The following is a 22521-nucleotide window of genomic DNA, read 5'->3' as shown; positions in this document are numbered from 1 at the left end:
TCTTTTTGATTTTTCTGTTTGTTTCTGTATGTAAGCAGCAACTATGTGTTTTATTTGCTCCATTCATGTTTGGGCATTTCTGTGTAGAGGCTAATTTGTGTCTGTTATGCATTGTTTCTGTTTCTAATGTACAATATGTCCACATGATGAACTCATTCATGTCTTTTGTCCATTTCATGCACTGGTGAATCGTACCTGCTTTGGTGATCAGGGGCTTTTGGGCCCCCGAAACAGCCATACCAGTTTGGGTCTGGTGGTCTGGCCCACCACTTTATGATGTAGCCACTACAGGGGCCATACTGAAACTGGTGCTGCTTGCCACCAATGCCCAAGGAAGATTATGGCTCACTATTTGATCGTGGACCTCTACCAGACTTACAGATGTGGTCCTTATTGTCCTGGATGACAACTGAGCCAGAATTAATTTCATTTCTTGCTATAACCATTTTTCTTTTAATATTTAACATGTCCTCTAGAGTCCCTACCTGGAGAATAAAGCTCCTGCTGTCATCACTCTAGGGACAATAAGGACTCACAAGCCTCCGTAATGTCTAGATGGTAGACATTTTGGATAATGGTTACTATTATCATTACTCCATGAATAACTGTTAGATAACATTTACAGACATTGTATAGAATAATATCAATACAAAATGAGTTACAGCATCTAGGAAATTTTACAAAGCCAATGTAACTTTTTTTTTTATTTGCTAATGAAACATACTCTAACTTTATATGCTTTAAAACCATATTGGGTGCCACTGGAAATATTACTGCACTCTGTGGGTGATTGATACAATTGACAAATATCTTGTCCAGGGATGGCTCTTGATTCTAGCTACCAATATCCAAGTTTCAAAAACTTAAAAGAATTAATATTTCTCTTACTGAATGTGATCTTACAACTAGCACAAGATTCTACAAGAAAATTACGCAAGAAAATTAATGGTATCATCTTACAATCAAAATGTATATGACTATGACTACTGTCAGAAGATTACATTCAGGGAAATGTGTATTCCTCACCTGTTATAGTGCACAATGCCTCAGTCACTAACATAATAGTAAAGTGCAAAAAAATGTAGCTAAAATATAAAAGAGACCTGGAGAAAACTAAATCTCCAAAGATATTAAGCATGCCAACAATTCCTGCAGCTTTTATCTGTATAATTAGGCATTCATTTTTTTCTTGAACTACTACTTCTACTTGTGATGCATTATAATTTTCAGATCTGTAAGCTCATGTATTAAACTTGCTGATGCTTAGAAACATGTGTGAGCTATTCCATACACATCTGCAAATCCTACACAAACTTTTTGTTAGCATTTAAGCTATTCCACGCAGCAGGACGTTTAAGTGGGCAGAAAATCTTGCATCACTGCGAATTTCAATCTCCTAAACCCTGTTGGTCTAAACACTTAACAGAACAGAGATTGCATGATTTCTGCATTTCTGTTGCATATGTTCTAATTTAGCACACAACTCTAAAAATGTCCAATGTGGCTTTTAAGTCAATCATCATCACAAAAAAGGACACAAATACCATTAAAGATAATTAAATGACAGAAAGCATTTTTTTTTTTTTTTAAAGTTTGTCTGTCTAGTTTAATTGTGGTAAACTAAGCACATGTTTATTTTTAAGAAACTAGAAAAAGTATACATAGTATTATATCTGGCTGCAGCTCAGTTAACTGATATGAAAGATGAATCATGTTCTTTTATTTATTTGCTTTGTAAAAGAGATATATATCACATTTTTGTTTTTCAAATATTTTTTCACAGGGATATGTGTCCGTATGTACGTATATTCGCTCAGACCACCACTCCGTTCTTTGTACAGGCAGGCACAAGCCTCAGCCACATACAATGCCATTGCAAATGCTCATTGCTGAATGCAGACAGTCGACTTGCCGGCAAATGAAAATACTGTACACCCCCCTGCCCAAATTGCAGATTTTGTGCAATAACAAATGAAAACAAGATACATCCTGTTAGAACTTATTCTACCTTTATTGCAAAATAGCAATCAGACACAAATCAGAAACTGTTTAATGAAAAAAGGAAAAGTAGTTGTACTTTTGAATAGTTAGCTGAGTAGTTAGTGAACCCTTGACATTAAATAAAGTGGCACTGATTGAGCTCACACAAAGTTTTGCTGGTATCCTCTTGATTGCATCATACGCCAAAACCAATGGTCCACAACAAACCTTTAAAACATGAACAGGATCTCATCATTGAACAGTACAAATGAGGACAGGATACTAAAAAGTATCCAAAGCATTAAACATCCCATGGAGAACAGTGAAGACAGTCATCAACAAATGGAGAAAATATGGCTGAGCAGTAACTCTGCCAAGATCAGGTCATCCCTCCAAGTTTAAGGGAAGACAAAGAGTAAACTTATCAGGGACGCCACTAAGAGGCCTACAGCAACATTAAAAGAGCTGCAGGATTTCCTGGTGAAAACTGGTTGTTCCATACACGTGGCAACAATCAGTTGTGTTCTTCATATGTCTGAGTTGTGGACTTGGGTAGAAGGACAAAAGCTTTTTTCTAACAAATAGAAACATCCAAGCCCAGCTAAACTTTGCAAAAAGGTATGCCCAGTCTCCCACAACCATGTGTAAAAATGTATTATGGTCTGATGAGACCAAGGTTGAAGTACAGTTGAAGTCAGAAGTTTACGTACACTTAGGGTGAATTCTTTAAAACTCACTTTATTATTTATTTTATATTAACAAAGTATAAATTTGGCCTATCATTTAAGACATCTACTTTATGCAAAGCAAAAATTATTTGCTCCAACAATGTTGTTCACAGAGTATTTCACTTTTTATTGACTATATCACATTTCCAGTGGGTCACAATTTGACATACACTTTGGTAGCATTGCTTTTAAATTGCTTAATTTGAGCAAAACATTTTGGGTAGCCTTCCACAAGCTTGTTACAATAAGTTCCTGGAATTTTGGCTCATACCTCCAGACAGAACTGGTATAACTTGGACAGGTTTGTATGCCTCCTTGCTCACACATGCTTCTTTAGTTCTGCACACAAATTTTCAATGGGATTGAGGTCAGGGCTTTGTAAATATTTACAAATTGTAATTTGTAAATACTCCAATACCTTGACCTTGTTGTCCTTAAGCTATTTTATTACAACTTTGGAGGTTTTCTTGGGGTCATTGTCTATTTGGAAGACACATTTGCAACTGAGCTTCAACTCCCTTGCTGAGCTGTTGAGATGTTGCTGCAGTATATCTACATAATTTTCCTTCCTCAATATGCCATCTATTTTATGAAGTGCACCAGTCCCTCCTGCAGCAAAGCACACCCACAACATGATGCTCCCACTCCCATGCTTGACACCTTGGATGGTCTTCTTTGGTTTGCAAGCCTCAACCTTTTTACTCCAAACATAATGATGGTCATTATGGTCAAAGAGGTTGATCTTGGATTCATTAGATCAGTAGGTAAGATCTTTGTCCCAATGTGCCATTGCAAAGTGCAGTGCCATTTTTTATGGTGGCTTTGGAGCAGTGGTTTCTTCCTTGCTGAACAGCCTTTCAGGTTATATTGATATACAGTAGGACTTGTTTTCCTGTGGATATACTGTACACACTTGTCTGTTTCCTCCAAAATCTTCACAAGGTCCTTTGCTGTTGTTCTGGGATTGATTGATTGATTGATTGATTGATTGATTGATACTTTTCATACCAAAGTATGTCTCCTTCCTGAGAGGTATGATGGCTGTGTGGCGTACTATTGTTTGCAGATAAACGTGGAACCTTCAAGTATTGTAAAATTGTTTCCAAAAATGAACAAGATTTGTGGAGGTCCACAATTTTATTTCTGAGATTTTGGCTGATTTCTTTTGATTTTTCAATTATGTCAAGCAAAGAGGCAGTAAAGTTTTATGGTAGGCCTTAACATACATCCACAATTTGACTCCAATTAGGCTAATTAGCTATTACAAGCTAACTGTCAAATTTCCTAAAAGTTTGGCATTATTTTCTGGAATTTTCTGAGCTGTTTAAATGCACAGTTAACAAAGTGTATGTAAACTTGTGACCCACTAGAATTGTGATATAGTCACTAAAAATGAAATAATCTGTCTGTGAACATTGTTTGAAAAATGACTTTTGACCTGCACAAAGTAGATGATATCCCTTAAATGATATGGCAGATTTATGGGTTGTAGTATAAAATCTTTGGAGAGTTTATAAAGTGGGTTTTAAACAATTCACCCCAAGTGTATATTAGCAGGAACTGGGGCTTTAGTCAAGGTAGAAGGACTCATGAATAGCTCCAGGTATAAGTCTGTTTTGCCACAAAGCCATTTTTCAACATGTCAATGACCCAAAGCATGCATCAAAATCAACAAAGGAATGGCTTCATCAAAAGTGGATCAATGTTCTAGAATGGCCCAGCCAGAGCCCAGACCTTAATACAATTGAAAATCTTTGGGGTGACCTGAAGATAACTGTGCAGATGAGATGCCCTCGTAATTTGACAGATATGACATTTTTTTGCTGAATATGTTCAGTGTCTTCATTCCAGTTACTCATTGTAGCCAACCACAAAATGTTAACTGTTGACGACTCCTTGCCCATATACCATCTGTCCATCCAGTCAATGCTAGTTCCTCCAATTTTTTTTTTCACAACACAAGGCAACCAAATTAAGTTTCTCTTTTCCCAAGCATGTCTAGCAATTCCCTAGTCATTCCAGCTCTGTACAAAACCTCTACATTTGTAATCTTTTTAGTCCATGATATCTTCATCATCCTTCTGACAGACCACTTTTCCACTGCTTCTAATCGTGCCTCAATAACTTTGCTAATCGTCCAACTCTCACCACCATACAGAAAGAGATGACCAAATATAACATTTCAATATTAGCTGTCAAGTAGTTAAAGGCAAACTTTTTAATAACAAAACCAGTTCCATCTTTATGAAAGTACTCTTAGCTATGGCAATTCAGCACTTTATCTCTTTGTCTGTTTTCGTATCAGCTATCAACACGCTTCCCAGATATATAAATTGATCCACCCACTCCAATGCGTCTCCTTTCACCAAAGTTTTACTGGTAGAACTAGTTGCTTTCTTTGAGAATACCAACACATAAGATGTCTTTCTGTTGATTTTCAGGCCTTTCATATCAGTTTTTTGTACTAACACATCCATTTTGTAGTTTTTGTTCTTCATTGGCTAACAGTACTATATCATCTGAGAATTGTTTATATTCATGCCACCAACCTTTATCCCTTTAAGCTCTCTGACTTATGATCATTTATGCTTATGATGAAAAATATACTCACTAATAAGTAATTTCATCTAATAGCAGCTTCCTGATCCCAATATAAGTTCTTTAATAATTCCAAGTCTTGCCCTTCCACATCAATAGATTCAAGCATTTCAATTAATGGCTCATGCCTCACACAATCAAAAGCTTTCACATAATCTATAACACATACATAAATATCTTTCTGCATTTTAAAAGTTCTTTCTGCTAACATCCTGAGAACATAAATCACATTTCTTGTTCCTTTACCTGGCTTAAACCATATCATTCTTCTGACACTTCACCAATTGTTTTTCCATGCAGTCTGTTTAATATCACCTTAAGTATAACTTTGGTTAGTTAACTCATGAGACTAATAGTTCAAAGTAGCTCACATTTCATAGCACCTGGTTTCTTCAGAATAGCAATGAATATGGATTTACACATCTCTTTTGGAAAATAACTCTCCTCATAAATCTTATTTGGCATCTGACTAATATGTTTAATAAATAATTCATCAAGTGATTTCAACATTTTAGTAAATACCTCATCTGGTCCAGGCGCCTTCCCTGTAGCCATACTATTCAAAGTCTTCTTTACCTCATCTTCCAATATTGAACAACCACCTGTCTTCTTTATTTTGTTTCTGTTACCACGATTATCATTGAATAGCTCTGTAATTTACACTTTCCATCATTGCAGCATTTCTTTTTGTTCCATGATGACTGAACCCTCTTTTCCTTTTATACATCCCACTGTCACTTATTTCCGTTTTTCAATTATCTGTCATATTTTGTCATGGATACACTGTGGGTTCATGTGTTCACGACTCTTCAGCTCTTCACATTGTTCCATGCAGAATTTCTCTTTTGCTTTCTGACACTATGTATGTCCTTGTTCAACTCATCGTCCTGCATTGTTCCATCATACCCAGTATTTCTTCAGTCATCCAGTCTTTCTTTCTCACTTTAGGAGTCAGTGGTAACATGGACTCAGCAACAATAGTTACTGCTGTGCTAAATTTCTCAAATTCTTTTTGAGCTCCTTCATATTCATCTTTTCAGCCTTTTTCTGGTGGGAAGCCTGAAGGGGTACTGGGCAGTTTCTGACAGAGTGCTGGTGGTGAAATTGAAAGGATGTCCATTTGATATTACTGTTGTACAGGTTTATGCACCAACAAGTAGTAGCAGTGAGGATGATCTAGAGAACGTTTATGCAGATATAGATAAGGTGATCACAAAGTGCAAGAATCAAGAGATTGCATTTGTTATGGAGGACCTGAATACGAAAGTTGGACAGGGACAGTCAGATGGTAGCAGTGTAATCGGGCCATATGGCCTTTGTGAGCTTAATGATAGAAGAGAAGTATGGGTTCTGTGGTGTGAAAAAAATAATCTTGTTATTAACTAACATATTCTTTGAACATCACCCTAGAAGACTGTGGACATGGAGAAGCCCAGATGATAATACAAAGAACCAGATCGATTCTATCACAATTAATAAATGATTTCACTATGCTGTAACCCAAGCAAAAAGACATCCTGAAGCAGACTGTGATAGTGATCATGTGCTGGTAGTCGCAGTGGTGCGACTTAAAAAAAGTGTCGGGCAAAGCCGCAACCAAGACTGGATTTTTCTCAGCTTAGGATAGAAAGCATGAAAAGGACTTATCAAGAAGTAAACCACAGGTTATGGAAAGAAGAACAGTGCTATAATAAAATTAAAAGGTGCTTCAACTAAGTATTAGGTTAGGGGTGTACACACTAATACAAGCCAGTTTTTGTAGGATATATTTTTTTTTCACTAAACAGTTTCTGATTTGTGCTCACCTTTGTATAGAGTGCAATTTTGCAATAAATGTGGAATAAGTTCTGACAGGATCTATCTTGGTTTCAATTTTTTTATTGCACAAAATTTGCTATTTTGGCAGGGGTATAGACATTTTATATCCACTGTAAATCTGAAAAGCTAAATAACCTGTAATTAAAATTATATATCTCTCTGTGTTTTGAGGATTGATGATGTGCAAGTGAGAGTTAATTTGGCCAGAATGAGTTACACTATTTGTTGATCCTTCATCCTCTAAACCTGCTTATACAAGGCAAGGGGCAGTTGAAGCCTATCAAAGTAAGCAACAGGTGCAGGCAGGAACAGCCCCTGAACAGCCTATTGCAAGGAGAACACACACACACACACGCATACACACATAATTACTTATCAGTGGATGATTTAGCATTGTCAGTTTCACTAACTGCAGGAGGAAAAGGGAGGAAACCCACACAGAGAGCACCCAGTGTGTAATGCATCACTGTACATATAATTCATTGATTAAAATATTTACATTAACTATGGCCATAATAATTGAGAAAAAAATGCTTTTTATTTGAGACATCTGTTGGGGGGCGTAGCCCAAACCCTACCCCCAGCCTCTCTCCTGCCTCAGCTTTAACTCTGCCAAATGTCAGTAATACCTCAAGTTCACATTCACTGAAGTTTTGTCTGTGATCAGTCATAGTTTGAAAGTAAGAACATCACCTAGGAGCAATTGGTTTGACAGGAAACTCTATTATTCAGTTATTTTTGTTTGAAATATTTTATTTTCTGCTTTTAAAAGTGTTTCTTGTACTTGCTCTCTGTATACTCAGAGAATGATGTATGCACATTATTAGAATCTGAACTCAATTTGTAATCCCCTTTGCTATTTTTTTCTTTTTATTATATTCTGGTGTGTGAATACTGTGGCATTTGCATACAGAGCTAACTTCTGTACCTAAAATCTTTTTCACTTTACCTGCTTTGTGTTGATTACAACCATGTCATTTGTAGTCAATACAAAGCTATATTTTTTGAAACAGACACATTCCTAGAAGCATGAAAAGCATTTGCACAGAACGACCACATTTCTGAAATTTATAGACATTGAAGACAGCATTTGAAAATAAGCAGTGCCAAAAAGAAAAAGAAAAATTTACTTTTTTAGAAAGCAGTGGTAGTTAGTAAAATAATTTGTAGTCATGTTGTGGAAGCAAACAGTCTGCCATATTTTTAGTACAGATGGGATAAATCACTGAAAAGCTTATTTATAAAAGAATAAAATGAGTTACATAAACTGAAGAGATTACTCCATAAGTCTGTGACATTTTATACTTTCTGATTTTCAAAATGAGATGACACAGAGTATCATTGCTACATTAGACATCAAGAGTGCTGGGTTTAAATCCCAGCCTCTCAATGTTTGTAAGGAGTTTATGCTGTTCCTTTCCCTTTCCTCTGTGCCAGAACTCATAAAGAAATGTGTGTTGGAGGCTGTTAATTGTCCCCAGTAGTTACATGCACCATGTGGTTGTTTCTACGTTGTGCCCAATGCTTCTGGCCTAGACCGCAGCCCTAAATAGTTTAAGTGGGTTAGATAATGACTGAATGGGTGATGTTTTGAGTTTTAGGAGATCATCCTATTCCATAAAATGACTTATAGTGAAATTATGTCCTGTTGTTCCACTAGAACTATTTGTTTTACATTTAACTTAGTTAGAGAAAGTTGGTCAATCAGGAAAACAGACACTGTAAGATGCAAAGCTGCTTTAATGCCATTTGTGAAGTATAGATTTTAATCTTTACATTTTTGAAGAGTTAAATTTTGCTACTGTCAAATTGGTATTTGAATTGTTTTCTTCATGAGATAAATTATACTTTAATACAGTAGCTGAATGATATTTAATAAAGCATCACGGAAAACAGATAATCAGATTCAGTGACTTTATACTGAGATTATATGCAGATCAACAGAAAATAAATTAAGTGAGGACTGAGGATACCTAGTAAATTACTGCCTTAAAATCACAGACTGAAAATCAGAGAGATGATATAACAAAACAAAACCTGTCCATGACAAATATATTAACTGAAAACTCACCTTCCAGCCAGAACCAGCAGTCCGGTAGTACGGGTACTTCTCACAAATCCAGCTGTATATGTCATTCAGGCTCATCCTGCCATTGGGTGTAGATGCAATGGCAGCACCAATCAGAGTGGCATAGCTGTGGGGAGGCTTTGAAATGCCTTCATTATTCACATTAGTGCTTTGATGCTCTCCTGCAAGTTTTCCTTCGCTGTGCTTTTTCAGGGCCAATTGTGGCAGCCAATCCATGTTGGTCAGGCTGTCTCCAAGGTTTGATGACATTTTCAGCTGAAAATGTAAAATTCATGTTAACAGGAAAACAAAAAGAAATAGTATAAAAGCTTATAATATCTTCAAGTTAAAATTCATAATGTAAACATTATTAAGAGGTCTAAATGCCTCCATTCAAATGAAAATTGTGTAATTGGAGGAACAAAAAAAGATTAATCACGTGCCTGTTAAGACAGATATATTTTTCAAATATATACTTTAAGTTTTCTTAAAATTCACAATTTGAATTCTTTTTTCAATTTTACAGAAACCTGTCTCACAAATGCATATCAACATTTGGCCTAATCTGCACCCTCGTTTTATTTTACTGATGTTTTTAACACTAGAATTACCAAAGCCTATAATAAAACTCGTAAACCTGACCCATCTTAAATCCATTCACACCTCTCTGTCAGCAACTTTTGTCTTGTAAATGTGACGATAAGCACAAGCAGCAAACAGCCTGCTATACCATTCCCCCCAGATCAAACATGTTGTAGCACACAACAACTGGCCACCCGTGTGCTCCTGCTTGCACTGAATAAGCTCACGCCATCTGGTGCATGATGTCAACATAGCACTCATTTTGTCATTTATTACTAAAACATGAAAAAGTTTCTGTTTTAACGGTGTGTTTACATAGATTGTTGATGGACACGGAACACACATGAAATTTCCCCAATACAATTCTAGGTAGCTCAATCCAAGATAAAAAGGCTTGAACTGGGAGAACTTCTTGCCCTTTCTGCAGCAGTGGGGTGATGGTATAGCAGGCTGCTTGCTGGTTGTGTTGGTCGACACATTTACAAGACAAAAGATGCTGATGGAGAGGTGTGAAGGGATTTAAGGTGGGCTGGATTTATGGGTTTTTTCATAGGCTTTGGTAATTCTAGTGTTAAACTACTATTATCTTCTATGGCCCTGTCTTTATCCATCTTCCTACTTCATTTAGTTCTAAATCTTGTTCTGGTTATAGTTCTAATGGAATAATACATAGTTGGAGAGACTCAGCCCTTCCATCCCTAACAATTGATCCAATACTTCTTTGAAAATCCCAGGCACCTCCAGATCAGCCAAAATACATAGTCTCTCTCAGGTATCCCTTGTCTGGCCCCAGATTTTGTCCCAGGGGGCTATGCCTGGTGCACTTCTTGAGAGAGGCAGACAAAGGGCCTCCTCATTACAATACCTACACCATGTTCACAAGCAAAGTTGTGGATCACCACTAAGGTCCTTGCATACTGTTACACCCACATTCTATCATACAGTGCATCCGGAAAGTATTCACAGCGCATCACTTTTTCCAGATTTTGTTATGTTACAGCCTTATTCCAAAATGAATTAAACTCATTTTTTTCCTCAGAATTCTACACACAACACCCCATAATGACAACGTGAAAAAACTTTACTTGAGGTTTTTGCAAAGTTATTAAAAATAAAAAAAATTAGCAATCACATGTACATAAGTATTCACAGCCTTTGCTCAATACTTTGTCGATGCACCTTTGGCAGCAATTACAGCCTCAAGTCTTTTTGAATATGATGCCACAAGCTTGGCACACCTATCCTTGGCCAGTTTCGCCCATTCCTCTTTGCAGCACCTCTCAAGCTCCATCAGGTTGGATGGGAAGCGTCGGTGCACAGCCATTTTAAGATCTCTCCAGAGATGTTCAATCGGATTCAAGTCTGGGCTCTGGCTGGGCCACTCAAGGACATTCACAGAGTTGTCCTGAAGCCACTCCTTTGATATCTTGACTGTGTGGTTCTGGTCGTTGTCCTGCTGAAAGATGAACCTTCGCCCCAGTCTGAGGTCAAGAACGCTCTGGAGCAGGTTTTCATCCAGGATGTCTCTGTACATTGCTGTGGTCATCTTTCCCTTTATCCTGACTAGTCTCCCAGTTCCTGCCACTGAAAAACATCCCCCCAGCATGATGCTGCCACCACTATACTTTAATGTAGGGATGGTATTGGCCTGGTGATGAGCAGTGCCTGGTTTCCTCCAAATGTGACACCTGGCATTCACACCAAAGAGTTCAATCTTTGTCTCATCAGACCAGAGAATTTTGTTTCTCATGGTCTGAGAGCCCTTCAGGTGCCTTTTGGCAAACTCCAGGCGGGCTGCCATGTGCCTTTTACTAAGGAGTGGCTTCTGTCTGGCCACTCTACCATACAGGCCTGATTGGTGGATTGGTGCAGAGATGGTTGTCCTTCTGGAAGGTTCTCCTCTCTCCACAGAGGACCTCTGGAGCTCTGACAGAATGACCATCGGGTTCTTGGTCACCTCCCTGACTAAGGCCCTTCTCCCCCGATCGCTCAGTTTAGATGACCGGCCAGCTCTAGGAAGAGTCCTGGTGGTTTTGAACTTCTTCCACTTATGGATGATGGAGGCCACTGTGTTCATTGGCACCTTCAAAGCAGCAGAAATTTTTCTGTAACCTTCCCCAGATTTGTGCCTCGAGACAATTCCTTTGACTTCATGCTTGGCTTGTGCTCTGACATGAATTGTCAACTGTGGGGCCTTATATAGACAGGTGTGTGCCTTTCCAAATCATGTCCAATCAACTGAATTTACCACAGGTGGACTCCAAATAAGCTGCAGAAACATCTCAAGGATGATCAGTGGAAACAGGATGCACCTGAGCTCAATTTTGAGCTTCATGGGAATGGCTGTGAATACTTATGTACATGTGCTTTCTCAATTTTTATATTTTTAATAAAAACAACAAAATGTGGAAAAAGTGATGAGCTGTGAATACTTTCCGGATGCACTGTATACAATAAAAACAAAAACCTTGCACAGGAAGTTGATTTCTTTCAATCATTACCCAGAACAATTATCATACATGAGGTTGTGAATATATATTAATTGAAAAAATGAGAAGATTATCTGAGGACCTAACTCGCAGTTTACCACTTCAATTTAGTATAATATGCACAAAAATATTCCAGTTACAACATGTTCACATACTTGTACTCCTTCATTTGGAGTGTCTACTTTTGTCCAAGTATTACTTGGAAGAATTACTTACTTAATTACTTCATTATTACTTTCAGGAAATGGCCATAACTTTGGATTTTGATGCAGTAACTCTCATCCCTACTAGATCACATTTGCCTACATTGACTAAGATATCTGTTGCATCAAAAAAAGACAACATTACCTACTAACAACAGAGATGCAACCTTTCTAATCTGTTGTACCTATAAACACATTAAATGAAGTTCTACACCATACACAAAGCACCAAGCCTGAAAACAGAATTATCACACTACAAGCACACTTCAGAATGACCACAACAGCAACTCACAATGATTTACTTTTTTAGCACCTTCCACATAAGTCCACAAGGAGCACAAATACAAGCATTTCCCAGGTTTGTAAGTATAATAAACACATTAACGAGTTTCTGTGATCCCTAAAATATCCGTGCAAGGACATAGATTTCAATGTTTCATGTAGAGGACAAAATCAACATAGGACCTGGGGTTCAATTACCAAATGGAGTCTCCATTCTAGAGATCCAACACAAGCTTTTCCAGAGAGGCTGAAAAGTGTGATTCTTCAGTAACTGGGACAAACTTTTTTAACTTCTTTTTTTAAAAAATGGGACAACTACTCCAAACTTGTTGTTCCTGAAGCACTATCTTGAACTTCCATGAACAAATGAAAATACATGTTAACTAAGACTTCACGGATTCTGACCAAATCTCATCCACTTATGTGGCCTTGCCATTATATAGCTTTTTGACCAATTTAGTGAACACAGTTACATGAATGTCCCAATGAATCTAATACTACCTGTTTTAAAGAAGACATAAGTACTGCACTATATGTATGAGATTGTCAAAGTGCTCCTTTTGCATTTCAAAGATTCTCCCAATCAATGTTAACGTTTTCAGTTCAGTTGATGTTTCACCTACATTTCCCAAATTTTTGAGTAGCTCACCAGTACCTTGTTGAGGCTGCCCAAAGTGTATTTCCCAGTGCAAACACTTCCCCCACACAAGCTTTCACTAAGACCATTGGCGAAGATATCATTTTACCGGACCTGTCTACTAACGCTACACAGAACACCTCTTTCTTTAATTTAAAACACCATTAATGTTTACTGATAAGTCAAATGGTTGGCCACAGCTCCTTTTAGTTTTCTGTACTATTACAGTTTTTATCTGGGTTCAATCTAGACTTCATATCCCTGGCTTCTCCATATATTCAAAATAATTTTTTTTATGAGAGGAGGCATTTACTCAGTTTAAACACCCATTCCCAGGGTAGCCTCTCTACCATGACAGTTCAGAATCTCACTTTATCTGAATAACCAGGACATACTGCCTCAGATAAGATGTCATGCCTATTAAGTCCATCATTGTCCTTGCGTTCTAACATTAAGGACAATCATAACTGCAAAGAAATCTAATAATGATTCTTCAGTCCAATTCATATCAGACTGTAAGCACTAATTCTTAGCATTTCCTGCGTGAGCATTAAAATTAGCTTGGAGGGCTTTATTTAGAGAAATGTTGTTGGAATCCTTTTGCTTGTGTTAGGTTTACTGGTTATTATATAATCTAAATGAATGTTCCAGAAAAATATTATTTCCAGGCTACAATTAACATAATAGTTCTTTGCAATTCAAGTCAAAGTTAAACTAGTATCCATGCAGGAAGATGGGCCTGGAGATGGTGTTAGTTGGAAAGTGCTTAGCATCTAGGAGACATATAATACATATCTTAATCATTGTGAGTCACAAGCAGTCACAAAAAGCTGATATATAAAAACAGGGTGGGAGTCTGGTGTGAAACCAGTAAGGCACAAGTCAGATGTTCAAGCATTGTTTGGACACATTTGGATAAACTTGCCCTTGGCAGTGGGAACTCACTATTAGGAAATGAAATCAACCACCACTTATGTAGGAGGTTAAACAACTCCAGGTAGGTGTATTCAGAATCAACTACAGCTTTCTCTGTTGAGGGAGTGATTTCTCCTACTCAATAGTTCCACCAAAGGAAAGTTTAGAATACTTACAGTTGGAATTTTATTCAGTGGAAAAGTGGGACATTGCCATTAGGGAAAAGGAGGCGGTTGTCTGCATGTTTGCACCTATCAGTCTTTCAGAATATTCAGCAACATCCTTAAGATTCCATATGAGTTGTGCAATTTATATATGAAATACATTTTATGCAATGTAGACCATAAAAAAAAAAACTGCTATCACTAAAATATAACCATAATGGGAACACAAACTATATAAGGGTCCACAAACCACCATCAATTCTCTTAACAGGCATTTTGTATTTCTGGATCATGTAAAATCAGAACTTATCCTTACAACATCTGGTGCAAAGCTAAAATCAGCCATAGATGTAACAGTCCATTGTTTGGCACAATCATATATTCATACCAATTTTACTGACCATTTAACTTAACCTACAGTAAATGTCTTTGTGAGCAACAAAAGAAACTCAGTGCTGACAATGTCCATGTAAACACAGGTACGTGCAACTGGAAGGCAGCACTGCTAACCACTGTAGCACCACATGAACCATACATTGATGTCAGTAAAGCAAAGCAAAGTGCACTCTATCAGTAGGAAAGCTTGACAACATACTGTATGACCTAATTTAAGATTTTTCCAAATAGCAGCAGGACCAAGCTCATAAGTCAGCTAAATACATCATTTTAAAGAAAATGTATTGGAGAAACCTTAATGTATTATTAATAGAATACAAAAAATTCCATAAGGCACTAGAAAGAACAGGGTTCTTAAATAATCTATTATAAAAGAAGATAGAATATGTAATAAAAATCTGCATAGCATAGGAAAGGCAAAAAATACTATATGCTGGAATTTATGGACCTAAAATAACTCACTTTGTAATTTTTTATTAAGTTTCTAAGCCACATTCTTTTTAACTATACCTTTAATTGCTTTACAACTGATTTGTTTTATTTTCAGAATGGGTATTCTGTTGTTTAGCATTTTCTCTAACAGGCTGAATGTTTTATGTGTATATATTGTATGTGTATACCCGAGTATGTGTCTTGTATCTATGTTATGGTCTTATAGTAGCTAAGTAACTAGTAATTGCTTGCTTGGTTTCATTAATGCAACTTAGAGCTCACAAAGATTTCCATTCTTCTAAAATACCCTCTGAGAGAATTGCATGAATGACAATTGAAGAAGAATTTCCTAGAGCTTTAAGGAAGTCTAATATTCTGTATGTTCAATTTAACTTAAGGCAGGTTTAATTGCTTTAGTTGTTGGCTGCATGTCAGAATCGGCTTGTTTTTCTGAGATGTAAAACATCTCCCAAGAGAAGGATATAGAGAGTGGGATAATAATTGTACTTTTTATTGATTTTAACGTATAAATAGAATGCATGTGACAACTTAGTGAATCAGCTACAGTTATTTATGACTTATTCTGTACTCTGTCTATCAATCATATTTAAGTCTTCTTCCCTGCCAAAAAGGACAGAGCAAGTGCAAATGAGATTATGACAAAGAATAGGATGACAAAAGTAAATGAAGATGGTGAATTTGCAGCAACTGAATATGTTCACTGATTGCTTTAAGTATTGTCTTATATATAAACGTTTACGTGTGAAAGTGTGTGTGTCTGTCCGGCCCAGAAGTGAGAGGTGGAGTCGGGGTAAGGGCTCAGCCTCCGAGAAAACAGACGTCTCGCTTAGCCACTAATAACACAAGCGAGGCCAACACATCTGAAAAACGAAACTTCAGAAGATAGACAAAGTCTCTTAGCCTCTAACATCAGCAAACCGGTATCCCTTTTACCATTCCTCCCCCAGCTAATCCACAACCAATGCGAGCACGTCGGCAAATTGAATCCTCCTAGGAGAGAGATACCCAGAGTAGTTCCTTTCAATTACTTGACATTTCTAGATTTCAGTTTATTTTATGACAATTTCAATAATTTCTAGGATTCAGGGCCTTTTACAGCATGGACTTACTCAGCTAGTTAGCTAATAAGGGGATGTCGGAAAACTTTTGAACAAATATTTCAAGAACAATAATTTTTTTTAGGTTTCTGTCTGTCTCTAGTAAAATACAGAAAGCAAGCATAATGTACATTATGATGTCAATAAGACCCTTAAGCTATTGTATATCATCTTGTATTCCCACAAAAGAGATGTTAGTGAATGATGATTTACAGTAGACCCAAAGCAGTTTCATATTAATGCATTTTGTTACCTGATATTCCACTTTAGGCTCCTCATGTATCAGTCGTACTAGCTCACAGAAGGCCTGCTTACAGTTGCCAATTAAAGTAACATGTATATTTTTAGGATTTAGTAGGAAAACTGGAGATAAACAGGAAAACTCATGGAGGCAAGGAAAGAATGTACTAACCACTGCATCAGATTATGTCAATTGGTAAAAACTTAAGATTAGTAGAGGGGTTGATATACCCAAAATATGTGGCCATGTGACATAAATGTCTGAAAGTATCTTTGACAAGTGAAGCGTAGTCCCGGTTATATTTTTAAAAGTTTAACTAAAAAAGAGGTGAATGCAATTTACAATTTTAAATTGAATTAGACCATGTCCTGTGCAAAACTGCAAAAAATGTATTCTTCTTGGTGCTGACTCCCATTCATCATCCAAGAATCTAATTCTCAGGCCTTACTGCCAGTGCTATTTATGATTATTCTGGGATGTAAGCAGAGAACCATTGATATAGTCTTGACATACTTTCAATACCATTACTAGCAGTACAAAAAAATAGAAGTTTTTTTATTTGTACATAATTGATGAATTGTTTAAGAAATTAATTCTGTTTATAGCAAAGCTGTTGAAGGGATGTAAATATGTTACTGTATTTGTTTGCAGCAAAATTCTCAAAAGATCATAATGCTGTGCACTTTCTACAGATTAAGCAGATTTTCCAAATATAAAACTAGCCAGTAAAGGATGATTGCCAGTACCAATTCTGTCCTGATGTGTCACCTGCACTGAGGAATGAGCTTTAAACTATAGGGATTAATGATATGTTTACAGCAATTTAAATGAATAGAGGTACACACAGAAGCGCTGCCTAGTAATAAAATTGAAAATGAGGAAAACCATACTTCACTATGCTTTGGGTCTTTGACAAAATGTATATTTTTATTGTTTATCTGTCATAATCACATGAATTAAGTTATAGCTACCACAAAGTTTAAAATGACCTGTTTATATAATAACTGATGAGAAGTGAGAAAGGTTTAATAATTTAGGTAAACTATGTATTTTAATATTACTGATTCTGATGGCTATTGATACTAAAAATGAGAACCATGCTCTAGTGGGTTATACTTTTACATAAATGTTTAGCGTGTAACTGTAACCCCCTGTTCATGTAAAACAATGCAAGAGAGTTACAGGAGAATGTTCAAAGGCTACATTATGTTTCAAAGCATGAACTGGAATTACTACATTTCTTGCTGTGGTTAATCTTAAATATTAGGTTTGTGAGCTCCTCCATTGCATTTAATTCATATGGAGGTAACAATTCCAAAACAGTTATATGTCAGCATAAAACTGTTTTGTTTATCTTTTAAAATTCTCTTATTCTCCAATTTATTGTGCAAACAATCACCAAATGGCTTGATTACAATCTCATATTCTTGGATTTCTGTTGTTCTTGGGATGATATCAGATTTGTCATTCCTAGACAGCCATTTACATTATATTAAACCTCTCACTATTAAAGTTATCTTTTGACATCATAAATAATGTATTCCATCCATCCATATTCCAACCCGCTGAATCAAAACACAGGGTCACGGTGGTCTGCTGGAGCCAATCCTAGCCAACACGGGGCACAGGGCAGGAACCAATCCCGGGCAGGGTGCCAACCCACCGCAGTAAATAATGTATTATATGCACAAAATTAGCCTAAGTTACATCCATTAGTGCATGTCTACAAAAAATCTGCTTCCTTTAGTAATGTAAACAATGACATTTTTATTTCCAAGCCTGGATGATTTTATAAGGGTTCATGTGAATTTCAATTTTTTTCTTTTTTCCTCCTGTTACAGATATTTTGAGACAAACATTTCACAGAAAAGCCAATGAAGGAACTGGCAATAATTATGACCAGGAAAGATACAAAAAGTCGGGGGCTAAGCAATCTAAGTGAAAGCTTACACCAAAGTAAAAAAGTGAGATACCAGATGAAGTCAAAAGTGAATTAAACCAGAAATCTATACACTGACTTGCGTAATTTACTCTCCCTGCACAAAGGCTTGATATTTACTTTTTTATCTAAAGTAAGGATCCTAGGACATGAGCAACACCATCTTAAGTTACATTTATGAAATTAGATCACATGTCACAAGGCTAATGGTTATAAGATAGCACTGGCATCATCATTACAAACAATATGGGAGGGTAATGAGAAATGCACATGAAATGATGGTAAAGATTAGGAAAAACAAAATTACCATTAAGGTGACAACCCAAACATCCATCCATCCATTTTCCAACCCACTGAATCCAAACACAGGGTCACGCTGGAGCCAATCCCAGCCAACACAGGGTACAACCAGTCCCAGGCAGGGTGCCAACCCACCGCAGGACACACACAAACACACCAAGCACACACTAGGGCCAATTTAGAATCGCCAATCCACCTAACCTGCATGTCTTTGGGAGGAAACCCACGCAGACATGGGGAGAATATGCAAACTCCACACAGGGAGGACCCGGGAAGCGAACCCGAGTCTCCTAACTGTGAGGCAGCAGCGCTACCACTGCACCACCGTGCTGCCCACAACCCAAACAAATAAGAGAAATAAGTCCAAACTTATGAATGGTGATGAATAGTGCTTACACTCAATTCATAGGTCTTGTATGAAGATAAACATGAATGATCTTAGCAGGAGCTGAAAAACATGACATATTTATAAACTGCCACTGGGGCAATTAATTTATAACTCAATAAGCATAAATATTACTTTGAAATTCAACAAAGTAGTTTTTCATACAAAAGCAGTCAGCAAGATTATACTCTGTAAGAAATGGTTTTCTCCCTTTTTTGTTTTCTGTTTATTCGTTATGAGTTTTGATACATTGTTGTTCCCTTGCTTGGCTAAAAAAAAATAATACAAGTAGGCCTTTGGCATTCATTTGAAATAAATATTTGCAAATTTTTCCAGATATGAAATATATTTACATGTTATTCATCCAGATGATGAATAAACTATGAGTAAAAATGTTTTGTTTGTCATTATATTTGCTGTTTTTTACGTCTTGGTACTTTATCTGTAAGAATTTTCTTATTCTATCATACTGCAATAAGTAATATGTGTTAATCTTACTTGGCTAGGGGAAATTTTCTGAACTGCCTTAATTACTGGTTATAGGACATGTCACAACCATCTTGGAAAAAAAAAAATATTTCACCGATTAATCGTTGAACTAAATTAGTAATGATCAATTATAGTACTTCACCAGCCCTTACTCATGCAAATTTACTTGAAATGTGATTACATCAGGTGCATACAGATCTTATAGAATAATTATATGAATAAGGCATTTTCCATCACTTTGAGTATATGTTTGAACAAGAGCTCCATAACTCCTCTCTATTGTAGCTGCTATGTTTCAATTGTTTTTTCTTGCAGGTACCAAAATGTAAAGTAGTATGCATGCTAGTTTGTTTCATCATTCTCAGGTAAGCAACAGATTGCACATTGTTTTTGCAAAATATGGCTATTACTAAAATGGATATGTTTGTGGCTCTGCTTTATGTTATGGCCTGGAATAAACCTATATTGTGGAATACAGATAAATTAAAGGGTTGCATATAAACAAGAGTGCCAAAAGGAAAAGGAAAAAACAGAAACAACACTATTGGCCTGGTAGGCTAGGCTTGAGTACCAGACATGTTAAAGGCAGAACAGGCTTATGTACTCATGCTGAAACTATTCTCCTTAGGCATAGGGCTCCCGGCTGGGTGTGCCCCATCACACAGAAGGGAATCCCAGGCTTTAGTTATCTTCTAAGAAATGTTAAATGAAAAGGATTTAGTTTATGTATGTGTGTAAGTTTGTGATGTTTATTATTATTATTACCATTTTTTAAAAATACACATTGTTAATCACATACTACAGAACGGTTGTCATTAGGCCTTTTGCATGTACTGCGTATTTATAAAGTTTATGGCTGTGCTTTATATTGCCACTTGCTACTGACTGGAAGAAGATGAGTTTAATGGTCTGTTCACTTAATTGCATGTAGGACTAAAGTGATACTTGTGTTGTAATGTCTTCTTCATTTACTCATCCTTATAAAAGAAGATACAGTAGGTGCCATATATTGTAAAAAAAAAAAAAAGGTAGCGAGGGAAAGAAAAGAAAGGTGTTTGATCAAATGCAAAAAGAAGCAGCACAAATGAAAGACAGATTAATTAAGAGCAAGAAGCAAAAAAGCAATCAATGCCTAGAAACAAAACAAATGAAAACTTGTGGAATCACATGAGAGACAGAATGGTTGTCTTACACAAGAGCAAAATAAAGGTGATTTCACTGGCCAGAGTAGAAGCAAAAGGTACATTACAGGTCAACATATGTACTTTGAAAAAGCAGTATGAACAGTAAAAGTTATCAAGCAGTAAGAAGCTAACTGATCATCAGAAACCAGAAAAACAAGACAGAGTAGAAAACAAACAATGAGACTGAGGAGCAGTCATACCTTTCTTTCAAGTCTCTCAGGTTCACTATGACCCTTTTCTCTGGATTATTTAGAGTTTCTTAACATGAAAACATTCTGCTTGTCCAAATGTCAGTCCCCATCCAGCACTGGGTTGATCTGTTGTTAGCAATATGTTCCAGACCTGTCAGTTAGGCTCCTTCGTTCACTTCCATAAAAGCTAAAAAATTTATTTTTTATGAATAATGCCAATTAAAACTTCATTGGCCACATATTTGAGACATATCAGTTTATATTTGAGACATATGCTTCTAATTTCAATGAATTGCAGTTTAAGAAAATTTCGATGAAACAGTTGAATACCAGTACAATAAATTCTCAACAGTTGTTTTAACCAATGTCTTGGTCAGTGACACAGGTAATCAGCTTTCATACTTTAATTTATGTCTTCAGTTTATATTTTCATTTCAAGTCTCATAACCATGAGATGTCCAGGATCTTATGGCGGAAATCTTTTTGAAATCCAACTCCAGCTGCTCTTCATTTACAAAATTAGTTGCAATTATATATGAAGTGTGACACCATGTGAAATTTCATTGAACAGGCACCTGAAGGGCATCCAAGAATTGCAGCTTTGGCAGATATCACAGGTTTGAGGTAATTCTTAGCTTACAGGATTATTAATCTTTCAATTCTTCTGAAGTACGCAGTCAAAAAATAATTGCATAAGTTCTTGCAGTCTTCAGAAGAGAAATGCACTATAGCCTTTATATTACTTATTTTGCATAAAATGTTAATTAAAAGAAAAAGTTACATACATAGTGCATGGAATCTTTGATATTTCTTGAATCCTCTGAATATTTAACAATCCTTTATATCTTCTCTCTGTGACTCACAAATTATCTCTTTTTATTGATCAGCTTTGCAGATATGTTTTGTTATTATCTGCCTCTGGCCCTCTTCAATGCCTCCTCAGCTCTTCTCTTTTTGATTCTCCTCTTTCTTGTCCATCTACATGAACTTCAGTTTTCCAAAGTTCTTCTCCTCTTCACTTTACATGTTTCTCTTCGGACTTGAGAGAAACCTTAACAGCTATGATTAAAATATTGTTTTCATTTAGTTTTAAAACTGTGACAGCTCCTGCTTTACTTCCCTTTCTTTTGCTTCCAGTGATCTCATACACTCCTCCCTCTTCTGGCCTTACATCACTGTACTCCTGAGAGCCCTCCCTCCTTCTGCTGCTTCCTTATTCTCACTACTCTGTTTTTAAGACAGTATTTATTCAGGCTATTTTTTTTTACAACTGGAACAAAAATATTTTCTTAAATATGTATAAAAAGAACAATAGTAATGTATAAGTAGTTTGTATAGGCTTAACACATATATGAATATTTACACCCTGCAACTATAATCCA

At 36.5% G+C, this 22521-nt stretch overlaps 1 protein-coding gene across 4 annotated transcripts in view; it reads right to left on the bottom strand.

Moving 5' to 3' along the window:
• Positions 1-22270, bottom strand: part of foxj2 (forkhead box J2) — a 112726-nt gene extending 90456 nt beyond the window's left edge. For all 4 annotated transcript variants that reach the window (XM_039763623.1, XM_039763624.1, XM_039763625.1 and 1 more), the window contains exons 1-2: positions 21149-22270; positions 9196-9468 (exon numbers count right to left, since the gene is read on the bottom strand). In XM_039763623.1, coding sequence (XP_039619557.1) covers positions 9196-9462 — 267 coding nt within the window. In that variant the 5' untranslated portion in view covers positions 9463-9468; positions 21149-22270. The remainder of the gene's footprint in view (positions 1-9195; positions 9469-21148) is intronic.
• Positions 22271-22521: the final 251 nt, after the last annotated feature.

This window comes from Polypterus senegalus, chromosome 9 (assembly GCF_016835505.1).
Source record: "Polypterus senegalus isolate Bchr_013 chromosome 9, ASM1683550v1, whole genome shotgun sequence".
NCBI classification, from domain to species: domain Eukaryota; kingdom Metazoa; phylum Chordata; class Cladistia; order Polypteriformes; family Polypteridae; genus Polypterus; species Polypterus senegalus.
The sequence above is the reverse complement of the archived record's forward strand: the minus strand, read 5'-3'. Positions and strand labels throughout refer to the sequence as shown.